This window comes from Hevea brasiliensis, chromosome 7, assembly GCF_030052815.1.
Source record: "Hevea brasiliensis isolate MT/VB/25A 57/8 chromosome 7, ASM3005281v1, whole genome shotgun sequence".
NCBI classification, from domain to species: domain Eukaryota; kingdom Viridiplantae; phylum Streptophyta; class Magnoliopsida; order Malpighiales; family Euphorbiaceae; genus Hevea; species Hevea brasiliensis.
The window spans coordinates 4,581,179-4,602,190 of record NC_079499.1 but is presented as its reverse complement, the minus strand read 5'-3'; the positions used below and the strand labels follow the sequence as shown (position 1 = coordinate 4,602,190).

General features: G+C 30.3%; 2 protein-coding genes across 6 annotated transcripts; both read right to left on the bottom strand.

The window, feature by feature from the left end:
* Window positions 1-4,124: 4,124 nt before the first annotated feature.
* LOC110655649 (pre-mRNA-processing factor 39-1) lies at window positions 4,125-15,715 on the bottom strand. 3 transcript variants are annotated; one of them, XM_021812058.2, is made up of 14 exons: window positions 15,377-15,715; window positions 14,305-14,799; window positions 12,824-12,933; window positions 12,016-12,245; window positions 11,226-11,393; window positions 10,270-10,639; window positions 9,632-9,775; window positions 8,702-8,854; window positions 8,469-8,585; window positions 7,435-7,515; window positions 7,148-7,297; window positions 6,520-6,822; window positions 4,895-5,008; window positions 4,125-4,547 (listed from the first exon to the last, which is right to left on the bottom strand). In XM_021812058.2, exons 2-14 carry the CDS (start codon window positions 14,774-14,776, stop codon window positions 4,434-4,436), a joined length of 2,526 nt encoding a protein of 841 aa, XP_021667750.2. In that variant the 5' UTR covers window positions 14,777-14,799; window positions 15,377-15,715; the 3' UTR covers window positions 4,125-4,433. The 3 variants fall into 3 exon arrangements, with proteins under 3 accessions (XP_021667750.2, XP_058005800.1, XP_058005801.1); XM_058149817.1 differs by lacking the exons at window positions 14,305-14,799; window positions 15,377-15,715 and having other exon boundaries at window positions 12,728-12,871; XM_058149818.1 differs by lacking the exons at window positions 12,016-12,245; window positions 12,824-12,933; window positions 14,305-14,799; window positions 15,377-15,715 and adding an exon at window positions 11,545-11,778.
* Window positions 15,716-16,394: 679 nt separating this feature from the next.
* LOC110655618 (uncharacterized) lies at window positions 16,395-17,661 on the bottom strand. Of its 3 annotated transcripts, XM_058150502.1 has the most exons (5): window positions 17,610-17,661; window positions 17,442-17,520; window positions 17,137-17,358; window positions 16,972-17,025; window positions 16,395-16,851 (listed from the first exon to the last, which is right to left on the bottom strand). In XM_058150502.1, coding segments are annotated over exons 2-5 (528 nt in total). In that variant the 5' UTR covers window positions 17,443-17,520; window positions 17,610-17,661; the 3' UTR covers window positions 16,395-16,600. The 3 variants fall into 3 exon arrangements, with proteins under 3 accessions (XP_058006485.1, XP_058006486.1, XP_021667701.2); XM_058150503.1 differs by having other exon boundaries at window positions 17,463-17,648; XM_021812009.2 differs by having other exon boundaries at window positions 17,442-17,645.
* Between the last annotated feature and the right edge of the window lie 3,351 nt (window positions 17,662-21,012).

Sequence of the window (21,012 nt, the reverse complement as noted above, 5' to 3'; positions counted from 1 at the left end):
ATTGAGATTTACGAGTGAATCAAGCATAGTTAAAATAAAAAGAAAATGAGTGTCGTGAGATCCACGAGTAAATCAAGCGTATCTAAGGGCTAATCTTTTAGTATCTCACGTTAAATGTGAAGTGTGCATGTGTGTAAGTTGTATAAAAATAAGGATTCTGTTAAAATTATAATAGTTTTAAAAGTTATTCATTCTTATCACTAATCCGCATATGTATTTTATTTATCGAAAAAAAAAAAAAAAAGAGCATGAACAAATTTTGTTGAAAGTGTCTATTTTTTAATAATTAACCTTTAATTAATAAAATTATTATTGCTTTTAAAAAGGTTTGAATTAAAACATTATAAGTTTTGAAAATTTGATATTATTTTGGTAAAGTGACATTATATTTAGAAAGTAATTTTTACTTTACTTAAAATATTTTATTTATTTAATAAAATACCCAAAGTTATCTTGATGTTGTATTACCTTTAATAATTAAATATATTTTAAAAAAATTTATCATTAATTTCTCACAAAATTTAAATATTTAATTTTTATAAATGAATGATAAGTTTATTAAATTTGAAAGATCAAATTAATTAAGGGGTTATATATTATAATTGAAAAAATTTAAAATTAATTAGCATAATTTAATATTAAAATTAGTAGATAGTTAACTATCTAAATTAAAGACAATTAACTTTTTTAAATTGTCAAAATTTTGATTTTCAATATAATTACTATTTTTTTATTATTTGAATTTAAAAAGTTAAATTAATTAAAAAGTAAAATTTGAATTGTATTAAAGTTTAATTAAATAACAATTATACATCACAACAGTTTAGGGAATAAATAAATAATTTATCATTTTTTGGAGTTAGAAAGTCAAAATTAATTTAAGAGTGATATTTGAATTTTAATTGAGTAATTAAAATAAATGATTATTATTATTATTTTAAAAAATTGTTAGTTTTGAAATTTTGATAATTATTTTAGTAAGAAAATATTATATTTAGAAAGTAAATTTTATTTTGTTTATTTAATAAAATATCCAGTCACCCCATATTGTATTGTCAAAATTTGAGGGGTTATTAAGGAGTAAAATTTGATCATATTTAAAAAATTAAATTAAATAACAATAAATATTATAATTGTTTAGAAATACTAAAATAATAGCCATCATTAAAATTAAATAATAATTATATATTATTACTGTTTAGAAAATATGTAATAATTATCATTAACAAATTCAACTTTAATTATAACCTTTTAGGAAATATTGAAATAATTACTATTAAATAAATTTAATTAAAATTTGCTACTTGATATGATTGTGGTCATTTGAAATCTTATGTGACGGTATAAAGGAAAATTTATATATATATATATATATATATATATATATATATAAAATAATAATAATAATAATAAAATTAAATAATAATTATATATTATAACGATAAGAAATAATAAAATAATTATTATTAATAAATTTAATTAAAATTTACTATTTTATATAATCATGATTCCTTTAAAATTATATGTGACAGCACCTGCCACACATATATATATATATATATATATATATCTTAATTGAGGTAAGTAACCATGAGGTTTTTTTTCCTAAAAAAGATAAAAATAAATTAATTAATAACATTTTTATAAAATTATAATTTAATTATATATATTAATAAAATTAATTATTTAATTTTTTTATTTTAAAAACACATTATTTAATCTTCCTATTTTTACTTCATAAATGTTTTAATATTTTTATTTATTATTTAATAACTCAATTAAATGAAAAAAAATAATTATAAACAGAGTGAATAGTATATGAATTTAAAATTATAAAGATTAAGTAGTTAAATTAAAAAAAAAATATTATTTTAACATAACAGAAAATATTAAATAATTTATAAATAAAAAATAAAAAAAATAATTAAATTTATCAAAATATAAAAAATTAAATAATAATTTGTTTAAGTCTGATTTCGTCTGTGCTGAAAAGAAAATCAGTTTTATTTATCACTTTCTTAAAAAAGCTTTATTATTATTATTATTATTTAATAATGATTTTTCTGAAGCTTTTTTGTTGTAGGGCGCCAATAAAAAGCGAACATTAGGCTGGTAAGGGATGGCTGAGCACATCAATTGATGACTTTAGAGGAGATCATTAACTCTAAATTAGCATCCACTCTGATTATAAATAATCAACACTAGACTCCTTTAAGGAATGTAATATTGTCCTAAGTAAGCTCTTTTTTATTTCAATGGAAATAATTTATATATATATATATATATATATATATATAATATTTTTATAAAATTTTAGTTTTAAAAGAATAAATTATTATAAAAGTATATTAGAAAACTTAATCTATTTTTATAATTTTATAATATGTGTTATTTATTTATTTTATAATAATATATTTTTTTTATCATTGTAAATAAATATTTTTAAAATAATTATTCAATTTTAATTATAAAAAAAATTATAGTATCATTTTTGTTATAAAAAAAAAGCTGTCGTATTTCATTTATAAAACATAATTTTTGTTATTGGGGAAAAATTATAAAATAACTTTAAAATTTTAATTAAATTTTAGAAAATTAAAAAATTGGCAATATATTTATGTGTGGAAAACAGTTTCTTATTTTTATTTTCTAAGAAAACTCTAATTTTTATTTTCTATAGAAAATAAAAAAAAATTGTAGGAAATGTGTTCACCTCCTAATAATAGAAAACGATTTTCTATTTCAAAAAATTAAACTGAAAATTTTTCTTTTCTTTCATAATTAAAATGAATAATTCACTATAAAATATATTCAAAACTCATTTTATTATTAAAATTATTTTAGTACGTGTTATTCATTTATTCTATAATAACAAAATTAAATTTTTATCAATACAAATAAATATTTTTTTTATTGAATATTTATTTAATTTTAATTATAAAAAATATAATAAAATTTTAATTATAAAAATTCATTTGAAAAACATGAATATATATATATATATATATATATATATATATGTACACACACAAAGTAGAAAAATATTACTAAGAGTTTGACACGTGTAATTTTCTTTTATAAGATTACTACTTAATTAATACATAATATTTTCTTTAATAATATTATTGTGTAACATTTTCTTTCATACGTAAGTTATAAATTATTTAATAATTAATTTATTAATATTATGATAAGTAATTATTATTATAAAAAAATTTATAATATATATTAATTACATATATTTATATATACATTATAAATAGATAAATTTTAATTATTCTTATTATAAAATTTTTATTAAAAAAATTAAGAAAAAATAATAAAAATAAAATTTAAAATAATTAATAAAAATTTAAAACATTACATTTTATATATTAAAATTAAATATATATATATATATATATATATATATAATTTTCTAATTTATTATAAAAGAAAACAATAAAAAAATTTAATTAATTTTTCAAATTTTAATTAAATTTTCAAAAATTGAAAAATTAAAATTTTTTCTCTTTTCATTAATTTTTTTTAAAACTTTTTCAAAAAACATCATTTAGAAAACTAATATATATGAATATAAATTTCTTAGAAAACTTTTTCAGAAAAACAACCGATTTTTTTCCACAAGTGACCTGACTCCATTCTTTATTGAGCGTACAATTCTAATCAAGGCCTTTTTATTTTAATTTTTTTTTCCCTTGGAAACAAACTTTTTGTCAAGTTCACTAAGGTAAAATAAGATGACCATCGTTGCCGAACCAAAAATAAATATGGTAAAAAATTTAAAATAACTTTCTAATGCAAAATATTAAGAGTTTAAATCTTTTCTTTTTCATAAACTTACGAATCTTTTAAAAAAATTTGAAAGAGGCCTTTATAGAAAACAAAAAAAAATATATTTCCGTGGAAATTAAAATTGTAAGATCAACATTAATCCTCCAGGACACTAAATCGTATTTATGCAAATACACAAAGCCTAAGAGACTAAATTAGTCAGGGTTCTAGTTAAAACAAATAAATAAATTAGTGTGGATTCTTAATCAATTAACATGTTCTATTCATTATGAAAAAGTAAGAATACCAAGGATTCCACTGCCAATCTCCCATTTGCTACCAAGGGCAAATAAAGCTAGAAAATGATTTGATTATGTTAACATCGACTTCACCAACATCCCAGACAAGTTTCTTTTTTTCCCCCTTTCATTCATTACATATATCAACTTCAAAGCACCTATCATAAATCATGCATAATGTAAGGTTCTCGCAAGAAAATAGGAAAAAAAAAACACCTACAAATAGCAATGGATAACATGACGTACGAACTACAAGACTACATTTCCAAAAAAAAAAAAAAAAAAAAAAAAGCTACAGGTAGGTTTAGCATGGAAATGACAGGGAAGCCTAAAAAAAAAAAACACCCAAGTCTTGCCGATTCAGTAGTAACTTCCATAATAGGGCTGTGGAACAGAAGCTGGCTGCTGAGCTGGGGCCAACGTTGCTGCTGCTGCTGTTTGTGCTTGTGCATAACCTTGTTGCGGGAAAGTCGGCTGATACATAACCATATTATCAGCTAAAAAACATATGGAAAACATGTAAAGAAACTAGTTATACTGTTATAGAGTCCTATTGCTTGAACAAAATAAATAAATTTAAACCTCATAAAATTTTATGACAAAAAATAGTAAGAATTAAAGGAAATAAAATCATTTTACAGTTTGAATTGAATTCTTAGATTTCAAAATTCAAACTTATAGCATTTTAACGGTAAGGTAGATATTTCAGTTGGACCCATACTTCCAACTCTATTTTGAACTTGTCAAAAAAAGCAACATCAAAAAACAGATCATTATTGCTAACAGGAAAAGCAAACAAAGCAAATTGGAAAATTTTGTACCTGCACAGGATATGTTGGAGGATAACTACCATAAGTAGATGTTTGTGCAACAGATGTGGGTACTTGTGGATTAGTATAGCTGCTTCCATAACCACCATATGTTCCATATGCAGCCTATCACAAGAAAAAATATCACTCTCACAACACAAATCACAATACCAATTGCAACATCATTTTATAGTGTTTGGATTGTGAAAGAGGGTAAGTAGCACCACTCAAAATCGAATTACTACCAATAAACCCTTGTTTGGATGATGGTTTATCATGATTTTATACTATATGGTATAGTTATACTCGTTATTTGTTCAGATTGTTCCTGAATAATAGTGGTTCCAGATTATAAAATGATGGTTATGTAACTATCATTTTACCACAGGTTTTTAAACCACCAAATTGGTGGTTTGAAATGGTTTCAAATTTTTACATTCATATTTTATATGATAATCATTTATATACTTGAAACAATAATAACAATATTTTAATAATCTTCATATTCATTTTATCATATCATACCATCTAACCAAACAAAAAAAAGGTTATTAAATCATCTTATATCATAAAAATTTTTCAAACATGTTAACAATAAAAATTATATTATACAATATAACATGATACGATACATTAATTAACCATGCAGCACTCAATCCAAAACAGGTGTAAAAGATAAAACTTTCTTCCTATTTTACCAAAAGATAAAACAAGATTTTAACTGCTATAATAACAAACTTGTTCAAATTACGTTTCTTTCAACAGAAAACGGGAGATCATTAATCAAATATGGCCATGAAGAGAAAAACTCTGGAAGACTAATCACAAAGTAGCCATATTGAACATAATCCGTATGCCAGTCAAATTTTCTTATCATTCTCGTAGTTAAATTATCCAACTATAATCGATAAGCATAAGGCAGTTTATGTTAACAGTAGATGATAAGATGACAAAACTATCATATTTGGATTACTGCTTTATCATAAATATTTCCAATACAAAATGTATATCAGATAAATGGTGATGATCAACAATGCATAATTTAAGAAATAAATTAGTGTTGAAAATTATGTGACTGCAACATAGTTATTCCTCAGACAAAATGCACAGGGAGAGAGATAAAGGCTCTCCTAAAAGGTTTAAACTCATAACAGCGACCAATTTATACTACAAAATATCTAGAAGATGATGGCTGTGGAACTAGGGCCAGCCACAGTTTGGTTCCAGACCAACCGGTTCCAGGTTCTGGTTTTCATTCCGGTTTTAATAATCCAATGGCAAACTTTTTCAAAACATTTTATTTAAGGGAAAAATTCGGTTTTGGCCAAAACCAGACTAGCTGGTTTCGGTTCCAGGTGTGGCACTGCTATGGGCAGAACTTTAAACGACAATGGGTACATCAAATCTGGGAAGGGAAAAAAAAAATACTCTTAATTTTTATATGGCTCTCCAAAACTAGATAAACAATATTCCACAGTTTGTCTTGTAATTGAGGATAAGTATTCCTATCTGAACTAATAGACTTCTTGGTTCTGGATAACCAGGAGCTTCATATCCTAGTAAAAGATTCTCTTAGCAGACTAAACTAGTTCAACCACATAAACATTAAGGTAAAGCATTGTGAAAGGAAGACCTACCTGTTGACCATAGCCTGGGGTCCATTGTTGTAGCTGTCCTTGTGTAACAGGCGGCCAAGCTTGAGGTTGCAAACCATAACCTGTCGCCCACTGGTTTTGTGCACTTGGATATGCACCCATGAGTGACTGTGCAGGTGAAGGAGCATCAGCATAAGGTTTTGCTAATTTTGTCTTATCTGAAGCTAGATAATCCTCTGAGTGACGCTTTTTTAACTCTGACTTGCTCCTATGGGCTAAAAAGAGCTTGGCATGCCGATCACCAGCCTTCTTAATAGACTGAGCATCTCCGTACATCCCTAAAAACTGAAATATTCAAAAGAATTAGAAATACAGCTGAGCATTCAACCTTTTCTACACCTAGAGTCAATAACATTCTTGGCTAGTAATAAACAAAATGCACAGTTAAAATCCATCTCATGATAACAAAGATGCATCTGGAACATGAAAAGCCATGTGCACAAATCAGGTAAAGAATCCATTAAAGCACAAGATTCATTGTGATGCGCCAAAACTTGAAAAGGTTTAAGTGCATACAAGATCCATTAAATAAAAGGTGGTTCAAATAGAATCAGTAAATAAAAGGTATCTAAGAAATTAGAAGTAGAAATGGGAAAAAAAAAATGATTACCTCCAAGAAAATGCAAGATAGCTCCTCCCTTTCGACAGCACTTGCTACATTGAGGCCTTCTGAGTTGGGCACTATAAACTTCTCAACTAAAGAATCTAAATAATCAATTCGCTTTGGTAGTGACTGAATTGATTCAAGATATATAAAGGCCTGCACATGAATAAAACAACGGGCAGAAAATATTAGCTAAAAAAAAGTATGATAGAAATGATAAAGAGAGAACAATTTTGTGTTTGTGAATATCAAGGGAGAGGGAGGGGAGGGAAGGAGGAGAGGGAGAGACCAACCTCAAGAAGTGGTTTTGATAATGGGGAATTTTCAAGTGCTTCAACTAGAACCTCCCTAGCTTTTTCTACATTTGCAGCAACCTATCAAAATGGCACAAGAAAAAATAAGATGATTCAGAAACAGAATAAAAATCTCAAAACAACTATTACTTGACCAAGGGCATTTAAAATATATGGCACTAGGCAAAACACAAAAGGATATGGTAATAGTTATTAGGGGTTAATAAAGAAGTTAAATTACTGATCTAAATTACAAGACATGAAATAATTCCTTATCCACCCTCACCACAAGTATAACATATATACATACACTGAAATGGAAAATGTTTAACTCAAGGATGATAGAACCTTCGATAGATTAGCACTTATCTCATTAATCTGAGACACAAGCCAATTATAAAATATCGTATTAAACAGTGCCATTAAAAGAAAAGGCTAAAATTAAGGTTCCATCATACTAAGGATCCCATAATGGAAAACTCGAGAAATCCTACCCTTCAACATTTGGTGTCAAGAAGCTATCCAAATACTCAAAATTGCATTTTTTGTTGGTTGCAAGTAGAGGACCTTTACCATCACAAAAACCATAAGATGACAAAATTTTCCCTCCCAGTTTCAACTAATGTCATTTAAGCCTCAAAAAAATTACAATCTAAACATCAGACAACATAATGATGACTTGGCTTATAGCCAGTACATCATGGTGTATGGTTTTAGTTCATTTATTTTTATTTTTTTTTTTTTTACTTAATTAGTCTCATATATATTTTATCTGGAATTCATCTTCAGAAGAAAATGGACAAGTGTTGTTTCACACATGAAGAAATGATACATCCATGCAAATTAAATTTAAAATGGCCAAAGAATCTATAAAGTAAGGATGTGCTCCTCCACAAAGGCCAATATATTTTTTTTGAAAAAAAAAAGACACAGAAGAAGAAGCTAAAGATAAGCCAGAAATGAAAATCTAAACTGCATAGAAATCAAGAGAAGTCAAGGATAAAAGGCCACATATATGGCATAACAAAACCTACCAAATATAGAAATCGGGAGTATTGTGCATACAACATTGGCAACACCTGTGAATGCTCTTTTCCTTTTTCAATGGCTATGGCCTGTTCATACAGAGAGAAGGCATCTTTGAGGTTCCCCTGCAAAATAGAATAATAGAACAAGTTAAAACATCCATCTGCATCAAATTGAAAATCCAACCAATATTTCATATCTGCAATGGTCAAGTAGTAAAAACCTGTTTACTTTATCTTACCAGGCGATGTTCCATGTTTGCATGCTTAACAACCGCTTCAAGAAGACCAGGTGTGATTTCAGTGTGCACAAGTTGGTATGCAGCTCGGGCACCAGGTATATCTCCACTCTGCTCTCTAAATCGAGCAGCAAAAAGGTGAATCTCTGGTTGTCTCTGTTAAAATTTATGGATAAACAGACAATTCAAACATGAGGACATTGCAATAGAGAAAAAGAAAAAAGAAAAAAAGGAGCACTCTCATTTTCCCTCAACCTTAAATATCAATCAGAATCTTCATAATGGCAATAGATGCTTCACAAGCATGTGATAATTCAAGAACTTGAAAAGCCTAAAGACCCACACGCACGTACACATGTATCTTTTTATTCCAGAGTTCAGGCATATCAATGGAAAAAGGCAAAGTAGAACAACCAGCAAAAAAAAAGTAAGACTTTGTGCGCTACAACAGCAGAGCCATGCTGCTCCATCTTCATCTCTCCCATTGCTATTTGCTGAACCCAGACCCTCACCCCCACCCTTATTCTCACAGGAATTTTCAGCTTCTTCCAGTGTCAAATTTAGCTCTGTAATCTACTGTTTTACAGGTAAAGTGACTGAATAACATTACCTTTAGTCATTTTAATTGAAATGCCCATATTCATCTTTTCTTTTACTCAGGTGAGATCCATGTCTCTTATTCCACAGTTCCACTCCAGTTCTTAGTTTCAGAAGGCCGATTATCTTCCCAATAAAGCCTTCTAAAATATGTTAAAGAAATGAAAAGCTGCAACATTCTAATTTGTAAAAAAAATATAAACCTAGAGAAACCAAAATCAATTCTGCTCCAAATTAACACCCAACAAAAAAATGAACCAATTGATTTCTTGTTAACAAATTTCGACATGAGTAATGATAAAGATCCATGAGTATTCAAGATGTGGAATTTCATACCTTGACAAAGACTTGAGTTGCACGCGCAAGTGCATTATTAGCAAGATCCATACTTCCACAGGTTTCCATGCACAAGACATAACGTACCCAATACTCGGGATAATTAGCACAAGCAATTAGGCATCTTTCATATAACTTGACCACCTGCTTCACAAAAATATAAAGTTATAGACTGGAAAGCGCAAGGGAACCCACCAATTTACTTACAAAAGGGAAAAACACAAAACACAAGAGATATGCATAAGAAATACTCCATTGGGGAACAGAAAGGCCCCTCAAATACGAAAGGAGGGACCCTCCTTGCCTGACAGATAGATGGTTAGGAAGACAAGAAGATACCTGCATGCATAACATATGAATTTTAAGAAGAATAAAATCTCAACACGTACATGAACCTAGAATGTCCACTGACAGATGAGGGTTTGAAGTACTTAGCCTTAAAGAAACCAAATCGAAGGCCCATGCTTTAGTCTCAGTTCAATTTCCCGTTTAAAAAGTTGCTTCATCCAACGATTTAGCCAATAAGGCAAATGATGCAGCAGATATTATTTAACTGTGAGTCAATGTATAACAAGGACAACTATAAACTACAAACCAAAAAATAGAGTCAAGGACGGACTGTAAACATACACAAATACCTTGCTCAAATCATCTTCTCTTTCTATGAAATCCAGATAGTTGTGCCAATTTTCAAGCTCTGTAACATTGAGGGGCCGCACATGAAAGTAAGGCCTCCTAATAGCATTTTCAAAATCACATATCTTACAATCGAACTCTTTAGCTTTCTTATACATCTCTTCTCTAATGCCGATATACTTCTCCAACTCCTCTGCTTCTGTTAAGCCAGCACTTACACATTTAGAAGATTGTTCAGTGGCATCAGAATGAACTTCTCCCTCATTAGCTTGGTCACCACCCTCTGAAGGAACAGGCACTGCAGCAGCAGCAGCAGCTTCCTTGGTAGTTCTTAGTTCTGATAAAGGGTGACTAGCAGCAAAAGCCTTAAATCTGTAACCCGCAACAGCGACATGTGAAAAATTACATATCATGCATCATAAAAAATAATAAAAAAAAAAAGATGCACTATGGACATAAATAACATAACGTATGCGCAGATCAAACGGATTGCTGAATGGGAAACCACTTCTTACAGTGGGCCATAAATGTGAACCTTTTTTCAATGAAACCTTAAGCTTTGATAAGCTATGGGATAAGTAAATTCTACAAAGTACAGGTAGGCCCAATAAGTTCATAACTATTTGCTTTCTGGTCAAGCTGTAATAATTTGATAGTGAGGAAATCATTACAATCAATTCACTCCCCAAAAAATATCTGGTTGAGAAAGGGAGGATCCTTTATGAATCAAAAACACCTTCAGCAATACACATGCAGACACAACAGTCCATCTGAAACAAAGAAATACAGTTTCTAGACACAAAGAATAACCAAGCTAGCTATAGAAGCACTTCACCACCTAAAACCAGTATCCCATGCAACAATGAACAAACTAGATTAGATTCAAATGACACACCGAACAATTCAACAATATAGTATGGAAGGCAAGTAATTAAATGTGGATACCAAAAAAGCTTACCGAGCGAAATAATCATCCAACCGTTTACTAGGAATCTCTAATATCCTTGTGTAAATCATGGCAACATGGCCCCACTGTGCATGCATCTCTTCATATTCAATGTACTTGTCCCAAAGGGGATAAGACAGATAATCTGTTCCAACATAAGCTAATCCTCGTTCAAAAAGCCTGATGCAGAAGAAAAATACGTTAAAACATCAACACAGACATTGACCAAGCCAATGCTGACACATACATAAATAGTAGACGCCGAGACTAATGTTGAAGGAGAAGGAACAATTCACTCTAACAGCATGACACTTCCAAATGCTGCATTTACCTTCCTGTTAAAAATCATACTATGTCTGAAATGGAGCAGTGAATGAGGCCATCTTAGCCCTTAACTGATGAGATCTTCCCAGCAGCATTTTGCATATTGATGCAGCTCAGAGTGTCAAAGTTGAAGACAGCAACAATTCAAAAACAACTACAATACTATGACACAGACCATTGAAGAATGAAAGGTGTACAATGACGACAGAATAATAGATTTGACAAATGACATCCTAAAAGAAAATTCAAACAGCTACCCCTAGAGTAGCCTCAAAACGAAGGGTTTGCACATCAGAAAATGCATTTCTAAAGCATTCCCATCACACCTTTCGCCATAATGTGAGCAATCACTGTTGCAGGCATACTGAAATGATGTTAGAGAGCAACAAAATCACCAGATCCTTGTGACACAGGAAATCATGCAATCATAGTTCCAAGGTATAACAACAATATGAATGGGAATCTGAACAGCTATTACCTTCTAATGGTGTCTGGATCTTCGTATGTGTTTATGGAAAATATGCAATAATGCAACCAAATATCCACTGAATAAGTCACCCCCAGAACAGCTCGTTCATATACCTCCACAACTTTGTCCATAGAACCATTTTGTGCCTCATGATCTGCGTACTTCTTCCAATAACCATAACACAATGGGAATTCAGCCAAAAAGGCATCATACAATTTTCGAATTTTCAATATATTATCCTGCATCAGATTTAGATGAAAATGTTAGCTCCACAGGAAAAAGAAAGAGAGTAATATTGCAAATGCGACTTTCAAGACTTCCAACAAACAAAACCATGGAAAATTAATAACTCCAACACCCTAGCCAGTGACACCATGCAATCAGGACATATAGGATATATCCATACACTGTCTCCTCTCAATTTGGAGAAGTTTCCCCATTAGAATAGCATCTAGTCTTTAATCGAATCAATCTCTGATTTACTCAATTTCTTTTTCCATTTCAAATATAACTATAATTGAGGGGATAAAAGACAAAATTTATTAACAAACAATTAGTTGTATATGCAATTCATTTTGCTTCCCAATTTCCATCCTTAATTATCTTAGTAATATCAATTTTTTTACTTTATTAAGAATTGTCAATTATTCAAATTTCCACTATCATATTAATATAGTCAATCAGTTAGCAAAAGCTGGCTTTGTGATTAAAAGAGGCACACCTCTTAAAAGTCAACCTGCCAGTAACCTACTTCCGGAAAAAATACTTGGCAAAATTTTTTAGGCACTAGAGTTCATATACTTCAGAAAAACCATACCCCTGCCACCTTCTCTGTCTCATCAATCAAGGCAGTCCATGCATCAAAATCAAAGGAATTAGCCCTCACAATACTCCACAATCGCTCTTCTTCGCCTGACATTGGTGGCACTACAAGAAAAACGAGATAAAATGAATGAAACACCTAAGAAATGCTCAAGAGAATCAGACATGTATCAATTTCTGTTGAAGAAAGACCAGAGACAGAATGGCATTATAAAGAGCTAGCAACAAGCTGAATAAAACAAAATAATAAAAGAGAAACAATTCATTAATCAAAATGTGAAATCCAGGTGAAATATTCAAAAAAGAAAGCATCTAAACATGCCAATACATAATGATGTCGTAAATTATATAAAAAAAAAAAAAAAAGCTTGGGATGACAAATAGCTCTGTATTGGTAGCTAACTAACAAAAGGCCATTACCTATTAATGGTCCCGGTAAACCATAGTGCAACTTAACTTTAAATAACTTTTCATTTTTAAGTCATTTATAACAAGGCACATATTGCAATTTATCATGCATAATAGATAATAGATTTAAGAAATTTACCCACTTCATCCAACAGGGTAAAAAAAAGGCATGGCAAAGTGCATTTATTAGTTTGATATTAATTACAGCTTATGTTTCAACTGTTTGTTGATTATAAGACCAAAGGAGCTAGGCATGCTGATTTATAAAACTAATGAACTTTCGTACATCATGTTTGGGAAAAGGACTACGTGTTCCTACACATTTGTAGAGAGAGAGAGAGCGAGAGAGAGAGAAGACAAGCTCTTATATTTTCCTCATGGGAATAAGAACGCCAAAATTGTATAAAATATTAAAATGTGCACTTCTCTATAATATATGATGAATAATATAGCTTGACCAACAACTTGGATACAATATGCATTCTTATTTCTTAGTTAAAAGTGCAGAACATATGAAGCAGGTATCAAATCCTGGCATTACCAAGTTCTATCACATTTCATCAACAAGATCATTCCCTCCTTCAAATGGGGGAAAAATCCCACAAAAAGTTTTCAGTGTCTGATAGACACTTCAAATGGAAAAAATTATTCAATTACACTACTGAATATAGCATTCAAGGAAGATTTCAATAATAAAAACATGCATGCGATAACAAAGGGGCTAATTGATGTTATGAAAGCTTTTATTTGCATTGCCACAGTAACAACAATGTACATCCAACTTTCTTGAGTGGATAAAACTAGTCAACTTTATTTGAAAGAAAGAAAGAAAGAAAAAAAAAAAAAAAAAAGCAACGAATATTCAATTGTGTTAGCAATTATTTGGAGCCAGCCAAGCATAAGTGTCAATTTAGAGACCTATCCCCAAATTGCAAACTTGATGCCAGAAGCTCTTAAGCTGCTAGCAGATCATATTTTACTTAACTATAATTTTTTAAAAGGCTCAATCAAAGGTCACATAAATCTTGCTCATAACATATAAATATCATAAGCAGGAAGAAGGTATACCTGAACCATCCACTGTAGCAGCAGAAGCTCCTCCTGCAATATCTGCAGTAGTACCATTCTCAGCTGATGTGATGTTTACTGCTTCACCACCAATGCTGCCATTTACAGAAGAATCATAACCAGCAGCTTGAGATGGTTCTATAGATGCATTCTCCGTAGCAGCTACATTCTCAGTAGCACCAACCATTCCAACATCTGGCTTAGTCTCATATATTGCATTAAAATGGGACCCTTGTACGACTGAATTAGAATCTGTGCCATATATTTTCTCATCAGCAAAATTAGGAGCAGCTGGTACATTATAAGCTGCATCTGCAGAAGCAGCAAAAACTCCAGTACCCTCAGTGGCATAAATACTAGAATCAGGAACAATATTAGAGTTGGTATCTCCATAACCAGCAGAATTATATCCAGCCGTCGCATACTCTGTGACTGTAGATGTTTCAGCAACTACCATCTCGCTGTCTCCCATAGTCAATCGAACAACTTCTATCTCTATAGTACAAGATGCAATGACACAGAATAACACAAATATTAAGTAAAAAAAAAACTTCATAACAATGAAATATCAATCACTACTGGCTCTCTCTCTCTCTCTCTCTCTCTCTCTCTCTCTCTCTCTCTCTCTCTCTATCCCTGTTTCTGAAGTCCCTGGTTTCCCATTTTGCAACAAAAACCATCCAAGCCCAGGATAATAATAACAATCGAGACAAAAACACTAAGAATTCAGAAATTCCTGCTTGATAATGCAAAAACAATATCATAAACCAGTAAAAAATAATCCATACTATAGCCCAACATAAAAATAATCAAAACAATAGTAACCATCAAACTATTGCTAATCTTCAGTCACCTGGCAATTAAAGTGAGTTTAACAAACAAATCTAGAAGAAGGTATTGAAACCTAAAATCAGACCCAAATTTCGAGGCAAATAACTCCACAGTGGTGAAAAATGAAGTGCAATGTATTAAGAACAAACCCTAAGAGACCCGTGACTACAAGCAGTATAAGGAAGAGAGAGAGAGAGAGAGAGAGAGAGAGAGAGAGAGAGAGCAATCGTTAGGAACTTACGAGAAGCAGATATGGCGGCAGCGGCGGCGTCGTTTAGGCAGCAGAAAGTTGTAGATTTGGATTTGGCGTCTCCGAGAAGGACAACCTTTTGGGGCTTCCTTTTGCTTAGTTTTGAGTTTCGTTTTTTTGGTGGGTAACTCAAAAACGCCAGAGCCGAAAGCACGGTAATCTCTAATTCTCTATTATTCTCTTCCGTCAGAACGCGGCTTTGTACCGTGGATTTAGTCCCGGCCACGGACCGATTACGGTTTGTGAGGCTCTAAATCGGATTAAAGATAATTTGAGCCGGCAGTTTTAGCCTTGATTTCAATCTGGTTTAAAACCCAATTTGATTTGGTTCAATTTCTAATTTAATACAATTCAATATTTTTAATTTTTTTAAAATAATAAATCAAAATAAATTCCTAAATTGAAGCACTATTTTCGATTCAATTCAATATAAGGGTCAGAGAGGGGACCCAACCTGCCCCCTTGGATCCAATTTTGGCTCAGTCATAATGCAGCTATTGAATATAGACTTAAAAGGGGTTTGGTTAAAGGTTAATCCGAGGTATTTTTTTTTTTTATAGTTTTTAACTACCAGTTAATATTATTTAAATATTTAAAAAAATTAAATTAATTTTTTATTTCATAAATATGTATACCATTTAAGGGATTAAATGTAAACATTAAAGAATTAAATTAATAATTATCCACTTTTATGAGGACAATATTTAACTTCTTGATTATAATTTTTTTCTCCTAATTTACTTCATTATAAGAAAATATAAAACTACAATATTTTTAAATTTTTTAATTTTGGTTAATTGTAATTAATTTTAAACTTTTAATTTTAATTAGTTACATTAAAATATAAAAATAATATTAATTTATATTTTTAATTTTAATTTTAATTAATTATCATCAAAATAGCAAATAATAGAAAATCCTGGAGACTTCACCACCTTAAAAGTAATGATCTCACAAGCTTTGCTAATGACTCATCGGAAATTCACAATCTATCATCACAGGTTAGAACTTTATGTCAGCAAACAAAATTCTCAGACAATTTGTATTTACCCTTAATTGTACAAATTTTTCACAGAAGGCCAATTTGTACAAGCTTATTAGTATATATATGAAAGTTCGAAATGTCTGGTGCTGCAAACGGTGAGGATACAAATTCTAATAGTCCTTCTCCTTTAAAAATGTTGAGCAGATTGCAATGGAGATTGTTTTCTTGCACTAAGATGGTTTTTGCAGAAGAAGTTTTGTGCTAACAGAGAGTCCCCTCTTCTTTACACTGCTTGTGCTGCTAGATGCAACCTTGAAGCTTCCTCTTCTCATGTTCAGAGAGCTTTCTGCTTTAGCCTGACAAAAGCCACTAGCAATGGCCTTGGTTTGGATTGGCTTCCTGGGTTCAGAGTTACACTTCCTCAAAGCCAATGACCTTTCATTATTTACCTTGTTTCTATTTCCAACCATGCCATCATTAGCTGAGGACAAGTAGAAAATAATTCAAAATCTAAGCAGATAATATAGTTCATTGTAACAATGGGTAACTTTCTAAAATTCAAATCTGAATGAGCTCAAGAATGAATTATGAACAAGAATACCAGGACTAGATAAGACTGCTCGAGGACGCGAGATCGAATGAGCTTTGTTCTTCTCTGTTAGAAATTGAAAGGAGAATTTGCGTGAGTACCAACAACAAGAAAGCTAGACAGGGAGAGCAGAACCATAAAACAAGATTAAGATAGTGATAGAGCAAAATATTCAACCTTTAGAAGCACAAACTGCTTCTGCTTTTGGGTTTGGGACATAAGGCTTTGTGATTCTGGCTATTAAAGCTGGTGAATCACTTTGGTTCTCCTTCTCTGTACGACCTTGCACAGATAGAGATTCAAGAACCTTCAAGAAGTGCAAATCTCCATTAACCTCTAGTGGAGAAATTTCGGCTTCATCATCTTGTTCTTGTTTCCTCACCCTGACTCTTGGGTACACTACAAAATCCAAAAACAACACGAAGTTAAAGTGAATTACAACTACCCACAAAGCTGTTAAGCAAGAAACACAGATAGCCTACTCCTAATGGTTCAGGCTTCACTTGAATAAGCTCCAAAAACGATAATCAACGACAATCCAAAATGCTTAGTCGTCTTGTTCTTCAAAATTGAGGAAAAGAATGGTTACCCACATAGCATAAACTAAAAGCAAAGAAAACGAGAACAAAGAATCAAAGAAAACAACCTACTTTTTGGTGTTATGTTTTGAAATTCACATGCAGAAACCTGTGTTTTATGAGCTTGTCAAGTAACGGTCACTGGAGGAACTGAAAAGTGCTATTAATATTCTCTGGTTTCTTTTTCTTCACTTGAAAACAAAGAATAGTACATGGCAAGGAAACCCAAATGGCACGTGATAAAGTTGGCAGTTTGAATCATGTTTGCGTTGCAGAGAGGGAATCATAACATTAATTCTTGATGCTTCAATTTATTAGCTTGATCTGTGTCTCCTAGTTTTGGCAAGAAAGAAACAAATAGATGACGCTCACAATCAACTAGGTAGCATTAGTGAGATCCATATATAATAAATTATAGTCTTAGAAATAAAAGGTAAAATTAGAAAAAAAAATTAATATTTTTTATTTTAAATGGGTAAATAATTAAAAAAAAAAGAAAAATTTAAATACGATACATAAAAATTAACAGAAAATGGAGAGGGTAAGTGATAAAATAACAGTAACCTCAATTAGTATACCATCTCAGGATGCAATACATAAAGTATATCAATTATACTTAATTATTATAATCTTTAAATTTAAAAATACGTGCAAAATTAAATAATAATTTTCTTTTATTTTTCATATTTTTTTACTTGTTATGATATGTATACATTATATAAGATTAATATTAGTGTAAAGAAAGTTTTCAATTTTTTTTATTTTTCTTTAATATGTTATTAGTTTTTATCAATTAAATTTAAAAAAGTAATAATATTTGAATATAATAGGCTTTTAACAGAAATTTAAAATAATTATACTCTTTATCTAAAGCCCACATTGTTGTTTCCTGAAACCTTCCATCTAAAGCCAGATAATTGAATTCAACCAAAATATTAAGAAATATAGAATTGAATCGAATTAATTAATTTTGATTCAGTTTGATTTGAATCAATCGGTTAAATTTAAAATAGTTTTTATTTTAAGTTTGATTTTCACCTTATTTCATAATTTTTATCTTAATTTGGATCTAATTTTCACCTAATTCAGTTTAATTCTATTTTACTGAATTTTTTTTCTTAAAATTGAATCGAAACAAAATAATTGAATATCCTAAAAATTAAAACCAAATCAAATTACTCTACAAACCAAACTAAATTACCAAAATAAACCAGTTGAATCAATTTATTTAACTTTAACCAAATAGTGTTCACCCTTAATCAAATCAATAACCCCCTATCCCTAATTCTCCTCTCAGTCTCTCCCTTTCTCTAATCACAGAATCAAGACATAGAGTCAAATCTATTACTATAATTCAAGATGTCTATTTTGCAAAAATTAACCTGTACCAAAAATTATTTTTTATGAAAATTATTGTATAGGAAAATATTTCTATTATTTGATTATAATATTTATATCATATATGTATAAGTATTTTCATATTGTAATAAAATTATTAAAAAAATTTTATTTTTATTTTTATTAAAAAAATATTTTTATTAATTTATTTCTTAAATATTTAAATACTAAAAAAATATAAAAAATATTTTTTAAGAAATATTTTTCTAAAAATATTTGTTCGCAAAATAAATGGATCCACAATCCCTACAAATTTCTGATCATGGTAACTTCATTATGAAACAAATATAAGATCGAGTGATCTACAATAAATTCAATGGTAAATAAATCTGAAATTAAATATGAGATACGTATCAGTCACATCTTCCCTCCAATCAATGGGGCTTTGTGAGGGTACTTTCATGGCTAATACTATTAAACTACGAATGGTATATTTATTTTGCATGGCTTTATCTAAATGTACAAATGTATTAAAAGTAATGGGTTTAGAGCATTAGTGGCTGATAGCATCAACTACATTTTATCTAAATTTTATAAAAGTATAATTATTTAATCATTGCGATTAATGAATACACAGATATAATTTACACACACTTAATTTTTGGTAATCTTTTTATAAAATTTAAAAGAATTTAATAGTTACTTTTATAAAAATTATTTTAATTGATTAAGAACACATACAAAACAAGAAAGATACCTAAAAAACTCAATACAATTAATAATTAAGAAAATAATTATATAATATTAATTTTTATAAAAAAATACTAATAATTGATTAAAATATTTTTATAATATCATTGACATATAGAAAGGTATTAAAAGGAGATATATGAATTGGTAATTTTAACACCATTAATTTTTAAATTTATTTTTTATGGGCAATTATTTACATTTTGTTTTATGTAAATTTTGGAAAATTATTTGAAATTTTTCGGATTTTAAAAATTGAGTTCGATTTTCGGAAAATATAAAACTTTGATGATTTTTAAAAATTAATTTAAAGACCACGTGATAAAACTAAAAATATATTTAGACTCTACAAATTTTTCTGAGTTTTTTAGAATTTTTTTAGAATTTTTAGGCCTCGTTTTCGGTCATAAGACTGATTAAGTATTCAAATTTTTGTATCCTGAATCGGACCGGCCTAATTGAACCTGACCGATCGAATCGGACTGGTCTTCTTCCTTTTTTTCTTTCCTCTTCGCACGTCCCCGATGTCTTTTCTCTCTCTCCCATTTTCTCTCTCCTCCCTCCGCCTCTCGCCACCCCACCGCCGGCCCAGCCTTCCCAACTCGCCGGCGCACCACCTCAGTCCTTCCCCCTTGCCGGCTACCGCCTGGAACACCGAAAAAATGTGCCCAAAGGCGCTTGCGCGCACCTTGCCGTTTCACCTTCCTGGGCCGATTCTGGCCAATCCAGCTACCAATCAGATCCGGTCTTATCCCAAAACACGTATATACCTCGAGAGTTTTTCATAGACACTAAGAACACCAAAATCCATCGAGCGGTTTGCTCAATTTTGTCCGGGAAGTTTTAGCCCATTTCGATTTTTGGGCTAAACTTCTCATAAACCGTGAACCCCATGAGAAAACCAAAAATATCGGACTCCACTCGTCGAGAGTTTCGCGGCAATACCAATTTCAAAATTTTCCGACACCGTTTTTCGGTGGGTCCCGCGAAACTTCGTAGTATTTTTTCGAGCACTAAATGAGCTTATAAAATTTCGTAAAAATTATGTACTAATCCCCGTGTTGTGGGCTTCGTGAAGGTACATTCAATTCGTGGAAATTCAACGGTTGCCCAATTCTGTAAATTTTGAGCCAGGCAGACAGGCTACAAAAAAAGTCTCGAAATTAAGTTGAGATTTTGGCTACCCCACAATTGTCAGACGTTCTGAACGCGTTCCTGAGGTCGGAATCGGCATAGGTAAACCCAAACTTTACTTTTTCTTAATTATCTAGTGCTTGAATTCGATTAAAAATCTATAAAATATTTGTGATAACTTAGAAAATTATAATTCCTTTTGCATTAGCTTAGTAATATTGCTAAAGACCGCAGGGAAAAGTTTTAGAATTTT